The 13,513-nt window shown below is 40.6% G+C and overlaps 1 protein-coding gene across 1 annotated transcript in view; it reads right to left on the reverse strand.

Annotated features, from left to right (window-relative positions):
• The window catches only part of kcnk2 (potassium channel, two pore domain subfamily K, member 2), a 72,307-nt gene that overhangs the window by 37,312 nt on the left and 21,482 nt on the right, over positions 1-13,513 (reverse strand). Inside the window, exon 3 of the mRNA XM_031902880.1 lies at positions 7,030-7,147. Within this exon, the coding sequence (XP_031758740.1) occupies positions 7,030-7,147 (118 nt within the window). The remainder of the gene's footprint in view (positions 1-7,029; positions 7,148-13,513) is intronic.

The following is a 13,513-nucleotide window of genomic DNA, read 5'->3' on the forward strand; positions in this document are numbered from 1 at the left end:
CTGTAATAATAAAACAGTACTTGATCCCAACTAAGATATAATTACCCCTTATTGGGGGCAGAACAGTCCTATTGGGTTTATTTAATGGTTAAATGGTTTCCTTTTTCTCTGTAATAATAAAACAGTACCTGTACTTGATCCCAACTAAGATATAATTACCCCTTATTGGGGGCAGAACAGTCCTATTGGGTTTATTTAATGGTTAAATGGTTTCCTTTTTCTCTGTAATAATAAAACAGTACCTGTACTTGATCCCAACTAAGATATAATTACCCCTTATTGGGGGCAGAACAGCCCTATTGGGTTTATTTCATGGTTAAATGATTCCCTTTTCTCTGTAATAATAAAACAGTACCGGTACTTGATCCCAACTAAGATATAATTACCCCTTATTGGGGGCAGAACAGCCCTATTGGGTTTATTTAATGGTTAAATGATTCCCTTTTCTCTGTAATAATAAAACAGTACCTGTACTTGATCCCAACTAAGATATAATTACCCCTTATTGGGGGCAGAACAGCCCTATTGGGTTTATTTCATGGTTAAATGATTCCCTTTTCTCTGTAATAATAAAACAGTACCTGTATTTGATCCCAACTAAGATATAATTACCCCTTAATGGGGGCAGAACAGCCCTATTGGGTTTATTTAATGGTTAAATGGTTTCCTTTTTCTCTGTAATAATAAAACAGTACCTGTACTTGATCCCAACAAAGATATAATTACCCCTTATTGGGAGCAGAACAGCCCTATTGGGTTTATTTCATGGTTAAATGATTCCCTTTTTCTCTGTATTAATGAAACAGTACCTGTACTTGATCCCAACAAAGATATAATTACCCCTTATTGGGGCAGAACAGCCCTATGGGGTTTATTTAATGGTTAAATGATTCCCTTTTTCTCTGTATTAATAAAACAGTACCTGTACTTGATCCCAACTAAGATATAATTACCCCTTATTGGGGGCAGAACAGCCCTATTGGGTTTATTTAATGGTTAAATGATTCCCTTTTCTCTGTAATAATAAAACAGTACCTGTACTTGATCCCAACTAAGATATAATTACCCCTTATTGGGGCAGAACAGCCCTATTGGGTTTATTTAATGGTTAAATGATTCCCTTTTCTCTGTAATAATAAAACAGTACCTGTACTTGATCCCAGCTAAGATATAATTACCCCTTATTGGGGCAGAACAGTCCTATTGGGTTTATTTAATGTTTAAACAATTTTATTAGTAGACTTAAGGTAGGAGATTCGAATTATGGAAAGACCCCTTATCTGGAAAACTCCAGGTCCAGAGCATTCTGGATAATGGGTCCCAATACCTGTATATCTATAAAAGCTAACTGGTCTATTGGATCAATCATTACTCCTACTGGCCAGAGTTCCACTAATCTGTATTTTCTTGTTAATAGTAATTATATGTATATAAGTAATATACGTATTTTTGGCCAACGGCCATTTGTGTCACTTGTATTTCCCATTTGGGCTCTAAAAATCTAAGTTTAATTACCTTTTGTCCTTTTATTTCCTGCAAGTATTCATTTTCAATCAGGCTCCCTGAAGGGACTTCATTAGTCATACAGATTGTAGTACAGGGTAAATCATTGATTGGTTAAATGTGTCATAATGGTTCAAGAATGAATGAATAAAATAGTTCATATATATGTGACCAGAGTGTATAAAAGGGAAAGGCTATGCCCTAGATCAGCATGGCCAATGTTTTTCTGAGGGCGGCTTCAGGTCATTCTGTGTTATCAATAGGATACCCCCAAGCAGTAAATAAATAGCGTAGCCAACCCTTTCTTAAGACTTCACCTTTCCCATACTACTGTGCATCATTGAACTCAATGCCTTCTGCCACATCTATCAAAGAGCTCAAGTCCAACAAAGAAAGAATATTATTTCTGCAGATCAAATGGCACCTTTCTTTTAGCAGCTTTAGGCGGCCATTGTTCTACAGGTAATGGCAAAAACAAAGTCTGGCAACCCCCAAACCATCTTGCTCGATACGTATACAGATAGGGATTCGGGACTCATCTTAAGATGAGTTTTCCATTTCTACAGCAAAAACTGTAGTACCGTGTTAGCCAGTGTCAAAAATAATAATAAAAAGACACAAATACAAGAGTATTGTAGAAATGATACCTATATTGACTAACAATAAAAATACATTGCGAGCTTTCGGCGCTCTAAGGCCCCTTCATCAGGCAAAATACAAATGAAAACTGGAATGGCACAACATATATACTGTTAGATCAGAGAGAAGTGTTCACGAGCAATACATTATGAAGTTACAGATAGAAAGAGATAACTTGTGACGATAATAAAAGTAATTAGTGTTTATTAGGGTGGGTTGTAAATAGTCCAGGGGTCTGGATTCAGTCAGGTCAGATAGCCCCAAATTAAGGCCCTGTCTCTTGCATTTGTGTTTTTTTACCATTTCTAAAGGTAAGATAAGGTCATTTAACTGGAAAACATTCTGTACCTATTCATTGGGGCTGCTGTTCTACTATAGTTCCATTTCGCTTCACCGAAAAATTTGCGAATCTTTCAAAAGATCCGCGAAATGGCAAAAAGTTCGCGAAACGGTGAAAATGTTGTGCGGCAAAAAAAATTGGCGCCCACGACTATTCTTTGGTCGCCCGTGGTTATTCTTTTGTTGCGCGGCTATTATTTTGTTGCACGGCTATTCTTTTGTTGCACGGCTATTATTTCGTTGCGCGGCTATTCTTTTGACGCCCACAACTATTCTTTTTTGACGGCGGCGACAATTTTTGGACGTGCGTCGAATTTTTCCGCCACAAATTTTTTCATCTGTTTCTCGAAACAATCCACCAATGGCGAAACGCAGAAATTCCCCGCGAATCCATGCCTGGCAAAACATTTCGCCCATCACTAACTATAATCTTTGGAATGGGTTTACCAATATGGCCCGGTAGAAGGTGCTACTCCAAATGTGCCCTTGTATGGAACAAACTCCATCTGTCTAGCTTGTCATTTAGCATTTGATAGTTGGACTTTTCTGCTTATTCCAATGCTTATCAACCCTTGCCTTAACGTTAAAGGCCCAATTGTGTTATTGTACAGTGCATCTGACAGTGAAAGAGTCAGCAATTGATTGTTAAGCTGATACAGGGGCATTTTTCAGTTTCTTACAATTTTATTTCTCTTTAGGTCAGCTCCCTATGACCATGTAGTCAATAAAGCTGCCTCTGCAGTCTTATTCCCACTCCAGTAATAATACTGAATGTTCTCTGAAGCTGACATTGGCTTTAAAGGTCCCAGCTGGACAAGACCAATAGCAGTTGTTAATAGCTGTCTCGCAAAGCCAAGTGCAAATATCTTAAGACCCAAACCATTATTTATGAGCAGAATAATTCCCAGATGACCAACTAACCCTACAGCAAATCAAATATGGGCTATTTAATAATGGTATTCACATGTCCTACTGGGCCCAAAAATCAATATAATACTATAGAAAAGAAACCTTTAATCACCAGGATGTTTTGCAGTTATTTTGTACCATGATTCCTTGTGTAGTGTAGGGGGCAGATTTGTTTTCAAAAAGAATATACTCTTTCTAAGGTTATGTAACCCTATTTTTCTCCAAGTGTAGAGCAAGGGTAAAGCACTGTAACTGAGAGCAATTGCAACTCTTCACCTCAGCTTATGGACTAAGGGTCTCCAGGGTGAACTATAATTTCCAACACATTCATTTTTACATAGAAACTTAACCAGGAACAGTATATTTACTGAAGAAAACACAAACGAGAAGATACTTTCTATGGACACCAAACATTCATGGCACAATATCACATCATGCATTGTATTCACAATGGTATTAATCACAACTCAGGTGCCTGCCCAGAGCATACCAGGGTTCCCACAGTGTGCTCCAAGGCAATTCACTCACTATGCCTGAGTCCTACCAGCTGGAATCCCTAGAGTCTGGTTGGTGTTGCTTGACCAACTACCCCAAACCCCTCAGTGGAGTACAAAGCTTTTCCTACTAGCTCTTACTGTCTATCTAAGGCTACTAAAGTGTTCTATAATAAGAGCTAACTAACACTATCTTTACCTCATTCATGGGGGGGCCCAACTTTACTAAGGCCTTGGTTACCTTAGGACAGTGATCCCCAACCAGTGGCTCGGGGGTTACATGTTACTCCTCAACCCCTTGGATGTTGCTCCCAAACCAGGGAGTTATTTTTGAATTCCTGACTTGGGGGCAAGTTTTGGTTGAATAAAAACAAGATTTCCTACCAAATAAAGCCCCCTGTAAGCTGATAGTGTGCATAGAGGCTGGCTATTAGCCAATCACAGCCCTTATTTGGCTCCTCCATGAACTTTTATGGTGCTTGTGTCGCTCTACAAGTCTTTTTATATTTGACTGTGGCTCACGTGTAAGAAAGGTTGGGGATCCCTGTCTTAGGGCTTAATCTTCTTACTAAGGCCTTCTACCGCAAACCTCAGCTACTAAAGGGTTATACATTTTTTTCCTTATTTTTCATTTATTGTGTGATCAGAGGTCTTAGACTCAGATTTAAGAGAAGTCTATGGCAGTTTTTTTGGGCATGTAACATTTCATTCAGTGAGTTTAATAAAGAGACATTTATAAATTAAAAAGAGTGCTAGGAACAAAACAGAAAAAACTTCAGCACTCAGAAAGAGCCTATATTTGTATCACAAAACAATCTGTCCTATCAACACATCAAAGCCATTCTTCTCTCATACACATGCTTTCATACCTATGTACACACATAATGACACCGATTGGTGGAGGGGGGTGCAGCCATTTTTTACACAATTCCCAGCTTGCTCGGACCTACCCACCAGTTTATGAAACTCAATTATAAGCAATGTTGACTTTGGCACACAGGAAAGCAAGTGCAATACAATCTCTCTGGACAGACTAATCCAGGTATAAATAAGTCTTCGCTACAGACTGTCTAGTGATTGCCCCACATTACTTCACATTGCAGATCATTAGACTTGATTATGTTTGTAGAGAAGGAAAGTGAGAAGAAACCCGTTAGGTTTCTCCACTGACATTTATAAAGCTCATTCCGGCTCATTACCCCACTGAAACAACTTTGCAAATCATTTCCACTGTCGCTCATGTTCAATCTAAACCGCTTCTCACATTCAGTAAGGATTGCATCAAATTAGCAGATTAACTGCGCTCACGTTGGGAATGACTATACCAAGCATGGCTGAGCCGTTGTTCATTAGCTTTGTCAGTCTTGATGCTGCCATGGTGTGTGATTTGCAGTATCGTCCACCAGTGAATTGATTCTAATGCTGCTTATTGTCATTTACAGTTCCCACTATCCTCAGAGGTTCCATGTAGGATTCCCATCACCATCACAATACAGTGGTTTGTTTAGTTGATTATAGTGGAATTTGCAAGGGAACCATCTACAGTAGCAAGTCGCCTAGTGTTGTTTAGCGTAGAATGAAATACCTTGTAAAAGCCAGGTGAAGTTGGCAGTAACTTCATCAGCCTAGGAATGTTCAATCCTTTCAACTGGAAATAAACTCATTAGGGATCCATAAGACAGTATAAGCCTTAAGGTGGCCATACATGTTCAGATTCCGACTTCTTCTGATGAATGTTCAGATATCGGTCGTACGTTGAAATGCAACGATCTAAAACTAACATTCAGACTGAAATCGTAGGATAAAGCCCTAAAAATAACAAATGGGAGGATGTTCTGAATATGAAATAGTTGGCAGCACCAATCGTATGAAAGTGACTCCCATTGTAGGGCTGCAAGGATATCGTCAAATACACAATACATGCGCAGATTTTATCTTTATCCAACCAAAGTTTTCTGACCTGTCCGATCGAGTAAACACCCCATCGTCATGGTAAGAAAATTATCAGGGCGATAATTTTGACCCCATACGAGGTCGGAAAATCTTATCGGTGCATGTATGGCAGGCTTTACATAAAAATATCCCATGAAAACAATGCTCAATGTGAAGGAAACAATCCCTCTCAGCATTTATAAATGCAGTCAGTGTCCCACTAGGTGCCAGAGGCCCACCAGAAAACCTTAGATCACCACTCTACAAACCACATTCCTTTTCATACATAATAGGGTAATGGCCATACAAGGCTCAAATAGTGAACAAGAAGATCCACTGGCCCCTGGCTTTCCTGGTACCCTGCTTGGCCAGTCATTCAGTATAACTAAAACAACTTGTCTTCAAAAGCTGAGAATGCTTCCTAGATGTTATAGCAAGGAGACCATTTACTATTGACCATTAGGTGGCACTAGACTAAAATCAAGATAGGATTACAGTTGTAACTGGATTAGGCCTCTCCTACACTATATAAAATGAATTACGCCTAGTAATATGGCATTAAATATGGAATTTGGTTTTCAGAATAAATATCTACATGTCTAATAATAACTATTTCTATAGTAGAAATAAAGGCAGAACAGAGTAAGCCATTGCATTTATCACTTTTCCTTGCTCCCACCTTCATTTTGTCACCTTTGCGCCCAATTCTGAATCAATCCAGGACAAACAGAATTGAGGGGGATGAAAATCTGAGTCCCGGTGAATAAACCCCAAACCCCCATGCATTAGCTTTTGGGTCAGTTTCCAAACATATCTGTGGGTGCTTATTCATTTACAGCAGTAACTACTTCTTATTTTACTCTATGGAGAGAAGAAATGTCTCATACAAAACAATGGCCCAGATTCAGTTCGATAAGTCCCCATAGACCTTAGTGGGAGTATTCACTTGATAAACCCTCTGATACATCGTGGGATCTCACTCTTGCACTTGCCCACGTACATAGTAAATGACCCCCTATAACTATCTGTAATAGCCTGAGATATCAATCAGAGATAACTATGGCTACACCGGCATGCATTCATATTCAATGGAGAATAAAGGCAAGACTTACCCTACTTACATACCAAATACAATTATCTGCCCATTGTTCACTTGGTCGGCCATCATAAGCCAAGCCATATTCAGTCTATTAAAAACAAAACAATATCCTACCTATAGTAGTAATAACGGTGCCAGCGAAGAAAAAAGAGCTTCCCAAATCCCAGTGGCTGTTCTGATGGGAGGTATTTCCTATAGGTATGATCCCCGCATTAATAGCTGCCATAAGTTGCTGTAGGATTAGAAAGAAATAATGAGAACAGTTAAGTCTTCAGGACAGTAGTTAGCATTCCCAAAGCTCTACCCCTGACAAAATACAAATGCATAGGGCTTAGTGGGTAATGTAATAAAAGAGGGAAAAGTTTTCCCAGGTTTAGTAACCCACAGCAACCAATTAGATTTTTACCTTTCAGCCAGCTGACCAGTAAAACGCTAGCTGCTGATTGGTTGCTGTGGGTTACTAAAACAGGAGCAAACCCATGTCATTTCCTTTATATAAAGGTATATAAAGGAAATGACATGGGTATGCCACACCTCCTCTGATGAAGCACCCAATGGTGCGAAACGCGTTAGGAGAGTGGGTACCTCTGGGGATGGGCACTGGGATGTACCTATCCATTGTTTGGTATAGTATGTTTACTGCTCATTTTTGAATTGTTTGTTTAAGTTTGAGCCAATAAATGTTTTGTTTATTTCACTGAAATATGTTGTTATTTGTTCATATATTGATTCAGTGGGATATCATTTATAGACTCTCTTTCTTAATCTAATCCACTATTATAATTTGCTCTGCTATAACTGCTTTATGCTTTATACTTACTAGAATGTAAAATACCAATGCAACTATGTAGCTTTGCTGAGACAACTGGAACGCACAGTGCAGTTACTGGGGTCGGCCAGGCTGCCGCTCCAGGGGCCCTGCAGGTGCCCCCACCAACCACGTCCCCACACCCCCTAACCCCCGGCAGAGCCCCCGCTGAGCCCCCATAGCCCCCCGCAGGGTCCCCCACCCGACGTCCTCCCCTGAGCGTGCATAAGTTTAACATGTCAGAGGAGGAACAGTCAGCAGGGGGAGCGTTGGCAAGGGTTGGGTCTGTGCCGCCGGGACCCACTAGGGCCACTAGGGTTTTTTCCCGGTGTCCCAGCGGCCCAGTCCAACCCTGGCAGTTACACCTGGGCACCAGTAGGAATAATACGCGCAGTTGTGAATGCGTTACATATTCCCTTACTTCACTCTCTTAACCAAATTAAAACAGAGCCCTATTCTCTGTAATAAATATGATAAAAATATCACTTCAGGTACAGGGTGGGCTCCTCCGGCTGCTTAATATATTGGGAACTAGTTTTGGAAGAAACAATTCCCTTCATTTCTCATCTTTCCATTTGTGCGACTGCACCCTAAGTGAACTAGTTCTGCAATCACCCTGGGAAGGAAAGCAGTATTTTCAGTTGAAATACAATATGCACTCATCCAGAAACTAATGTCATCAGATGATAGCTGCTGCTTTGGCGGGTGCAGGAATAAATGCATTATTTAAAGCAATTTTCCTTCACAGGCCGCTATGTATTATCCTCGCTTCCAGCCGAAGCACTAAGCAGGGCTCAGATTTCCCCGGCATAACCGTACGGCACTACAGAGCCTGAGATAGAAACACCCTGAATCATATAATGACACCTGCAGTTAGCTGCTCAGCTGAAATACTTTGCTCACCCAGACAGTAAATAAGTTATCAGCTTATACAGCCACCATGGCTGGGCTTTTATTGGGTGATTTTTCCTTTATACACAGATCATTTGCCGATTCTACCGGAACTAATGGAACATCAGTTTGGAACCTTGTATTTTCTGAAATAGTGAAGGAACTTGTCTTATTGAAAATGGCAACAGGTTATTGTATGGAATTCTTGTCCTTCCTCATAAAATGGGATGTGATTAATACAGGCATGGGATCCCTTATCCGGAAACCTGTTATCCAGAAAGTTCAATTAGGGGAAGACCATCTCCTATAGACTCCGTTAGAAGCAAATAATTCAGATTTTTAAAAATAATTTCCTTTGTTTCTGTAGTAACAAACCAGTACCTGTTCTTGATCCCAACTAAGATATAATTACCCCTTATTGGGGGCAGAACGGCCCTATTGGGTTTATTTCATGGTTAAATGATTCCCTTTTCTCTGTAATAATAAAACAGTACCTGTACTTGATCCCAACTAAGATATAATTACCCCTTATTGGGGGCAGAACAGCCCTATTGGGTTTATTTCATGGTTAAATGATTCCCTTTTCTCTGTAATAATAAAACAGTACCTGTACTTGATCCCAACTAAGATATAATTACCCCTTATTGGGGCAGAACAGCCCTATTGGGTTTATTTAATGGTTAAATGATTCCCTTTTCTCTGTAATAATAAAACAGTACCTGTACTTGATCCCAACTAAGATATAATTACCCCTTATTGGGGGCAGAACAGCCCTATTGGGTTTATTTCATGGTTAAATGATTCCCTTTTCTCTGTAATAATAAAACAGTACCTGTACTTGATCCCAACTAAGATATAATTACCCCTTATTGGGGGCAGAACAGCCCTATTGGGTTTATTTAATGGTTAAATGATTCCCTTTTCTCTGTAATAATAAAACAGTACCTGTACTTGATCCCAACTAAGATATAATTACCCCTTATTGGGGGCAGAACTCTCTCTGCTACAAGTCACTCATGAAGGAGACCAAAGGGAGGTGCTTTTGGGCTTGAAGCAGGGGCTTTAGCTTAGTTATCCTTTAAGTATTTTCCTCACTACTTACCTCTCCAAAAACTGAACAGGGACTGAATAAAATGATTCAGAAAGCTTTTCAAAAATAAGGACTAGTTGCAAAATGTGCCCAAATGCCATAATTTTCATCATATTAAACCTTAATTATAAGGAGAAGGAAAGGTAAAAACTCAGTAAGCTTTATCAGAAAGGTCTATGTAAATACAGCCATAAGCACTCACAGAAACGCAGCACTGAGTCCTCTGTCAAAAGATACAGGATTTGTTGTCTATTTGTTCTCCTGTGCCAGAGACACACAGCTCTCTCCTCTCTCCTGCTCCCCCTCCCTCAAGAATGCTAAATCATCCTTCCCCCCCTTAGAATTGTGGATCTGAGCCAATCAGCAGGAAGCTTCCTCATAGTCTTACAAACTGAGCACGTTCACTTGGTCTGGGTGTCGGTGCAGGAGCGAGGCATTATGGGAACTTTCTTTACACAGCTCAGCAGTTTTTTTTCCTATGAGGCTTCTGATCATCTGAACGGGAGAAATATGGGGAGACTTAAGGGCACTATTGAGACAACTGAAGGTATGCCTGCAGCTTGAGATTAACTCTTTATTAGCCTTTCCTTCTCCTTTAACCTTTCAAGAGGAAAATAACATGGGCAACTTTTCAGGGTTTTGTAAAATGATGTAGCAACTGGGGAAATAAACAGGGCTGATAACTATTGGATGGGTCAGTCCATAGGCAGTTGATGATTCCCCAGGTTTCCAGTCCTCTCTACGCTTCACTACACTGTTCCTGATGCCCCACGTGATACATTAGAGCACCGAAGTGCTATACTGATTATACACGAGCCCACTGGGCACCTGCAAAGCCTCAAAACATCCTACTGCCATCTGCAGCATATCACCTTCTCCTAGTTTTCCCTGCAGTACATTACATCCAGGACCTTCAATATATTAAAACCTAAATGCTCACATACTTACAGCTTATGAAACTATAGGGACCCATAGAGTTAATCTCCCCTATGGATTTAAAGCCTACCTCTCATATTACTGGTACTGGGCAAAGTCCCATGTATCAAGTTTTCAGTTATATCTATACCTTATTGGTTTAGTGTGGTTGACCCCACCCCTTGCAGTCTCATATAGTGTCTGGCAAGGAGTCCACTGAGCCTGGGAGCAGAACTAGGCCCCAGAAAAGCCATTTGCCCCAGAGTGTCACCATCCACTCTGGAGAAGTTGGGGACAGGGCCCCGTGAATGAGGTTAAGTAAGATCAGCAGAGATTGTCATAGCACTCTCTAGGAGAGTGAGATAGTGAGCCTTAGCCAGCAAGGGCAGTTTAATAGCCCCACCAAGGAGAATTAGTTTTGGAAGTACCCTTCCATCTGGCAATGTTGCCTCAGCAATAGGGTTACGGAGTAGAGATAGGAGACAGGTTAGAATAAACCCTGATCCCTACTCACACGGAGGACTCTCATGTTAGGGGTTATCAACCTGAGGACTGAGGTATCTATCCAGACTATCTCCAAAGGGGTATTCGTTTGACAGGTGCATTTACCCGCCCAGACTCTACCAAAAGGTGGGATAAAATGGTGTGTACCCTCCTTTGTTTGTCCTCAAGGGGTATTGTCATCTAACCTCTATATCTGCATGCATTGTGAATATAACCCTGCATTTCAATTGTCTTGGACAATAAACTTGTACTATAGATCAACTGCAAGAACCTTCTGGCGTCCATCTTTGCTAATCTGCACTACACAGCTACAGTGAGTTGTAGTTCTACTACACCCTTGCTCCGAAGGCCCATCCTGTTTAAGAGAGTTGCATGTAACACATGCTCTAAATCGAACACTAGCCTGGGTTTTGTCTAAATATAGCCAAACAAGCGTTACAAAACCTATTGATAAAAAAAAGACTTTTAGTCTAAAACTAAAGGATGTTTTTAGTGTAAACATCAGGGATATCCAACCTGTGCCCCCCAAGGCCTTTACCCACACTCAGTACCCAGGAGAATAGACACAAATGGAAGAATGTTGACCTTCAACTCTATAAAACATGTCCTCAGCCCTGGAACTTGCAGTTGCTATTCCTATGTCTGTTTTCTTTTATAAAGCATTCGTTATTGACTGAGAGACAACAAATATTTAATGGGAAGCTACGAATGCAAACAGACAGGCTCAAGGTCAAAGCTGAGAATTCTCCGGAGAACATTGCCATGCAACTACTGCAGGGGGGACACAAGTCTCTTCTTTGAACCCAGTGTATTTATATCCAGATTATATCCAATATATATTAGAGTGACCTTGGAAGCTCACAGTTGTTTAATCTTTGTCTAATCGTTTCATTGAGATGTGTCCACTGATAAGTCATTGAATGATTCTCTGGAGAGTAAAAGGCCTTTAGAGAGGTCCAGGTCAGAACAGGCCGGTGAAGAATCAAATCAGCTGAGAAGATATCAAGAGGAAACGAGGTAAAAACATGCAATTAAAACCATAAATAACCACAAGTGTACCTCAGATCGACATTGGTAACATCCCATAGAGTTGCTTCTTACCTGCCTAATCACCCCCATCTCACTACAATATCAGTATGGGCAATTTTCCTTGGATTCTTATCCAATAGACACACAAGCATGAATCGGAACAGGAGTGTAAAACTCATTGCATTCGACCATTGGTTGGTAGCCGCCTTTACCACTTTGTTAGCAATACCTATGCTTAGTAAATGGTTCCCTACATTATTATATAAACATCTACTTTAACATCTCTTATGAGCACTTGTGGGCCTTATTTGCTCTTGGCACTGCAGCACATCTTCCCAAAGGGGCACAGGGATTTACCAGGTAAGTATCAAAGTTCACATTAGTAGAAAGGGATGAAAAGTTTACTGGTTATTTATTAAAGGGGACCTGTCACCCAGACATAGAAAACTTGTATAATAAAAGCCCTTTTCAATTCCTTTTTTAATAGCACATCCATACCCATTATAAAGGCATTTAAAAAACTCAGCTGTCAATCATATATTGCCTGCCCCGCCTCTACGCCTTAGGCAGACAATACCTTTAGCTTTCCATTTAGCAGTTCCTAGATGTCACTGCACTTCTCACTTTCCCCCTCCCTCCCCATCACCTAATTATGTAGCCAGTGCATGGGTATGGGCATCAGGTCCTCCAACAAGATTTTGGGGTGGTGCAAAGCTTGCCTTACTAACAGTGTCCACAAAATGGCAGCTGCCTGCTTGCTGTGATTGAATAGTTCCAAGACTGAAGGAAACAAGATTTATACTATCTGTATAGGGTAAATGAAGTTTATTTTGCTCAACTAACATGATAGAAAAGAATTTGGAGTTATTTCTTAGGGTGACAAGTCCCCTTTAAATGCAAGGCAGAGTGCAAAATGCAAAAAACAGGAATAATATGCTTTGTTTATTGCTCTTTGTACCCTGCCCTGTACCTTAAAGTTGCCAAAGGTTTCTTTGCTCTGAAAGGGAGCACAGAGATTTTCATCAAACCCATGAATACCTTTCTGACTACATTCAGCAGCTCAGTATTCATGAGTGCCGATTGGTGGGGGGCACATCCACCTGTGCCCTACCTTCCTTGTACCATTCCTCTAACTTGTGCGTTGAGCATTAAGACATGAATGTTGGAAATCTCCAGCCGGCACAGGCAGCAATGGGGCCATTTACTTATTGCCTTCCCTATGGCATCAAGAGATGAAAGGTGACAGTTTCATAATTAGTCTGATGTTTATATTTTGGAGCATGTAGGACTTTTGGGGTTCTAACTTTTGCGTCATGGAGACATGCATGTTTGTAATCTCTGGCAGGCACAGGCAGCAATGG

Source organism: Xenopus tropicalis, chromosome 5, assembly GCF_000004195.4.
Source record: "Xenopus tropicalis strain Nigerian chromosome 5, UCB_Xtro_10.0, whole genome shotgun sequence".
NCBI classification, from domain to species: Eukaryota; Metazoa; Chordata; class Amphibia; order Anura; family Pipidae; genus Xenopus; species Xenopus tropicalis.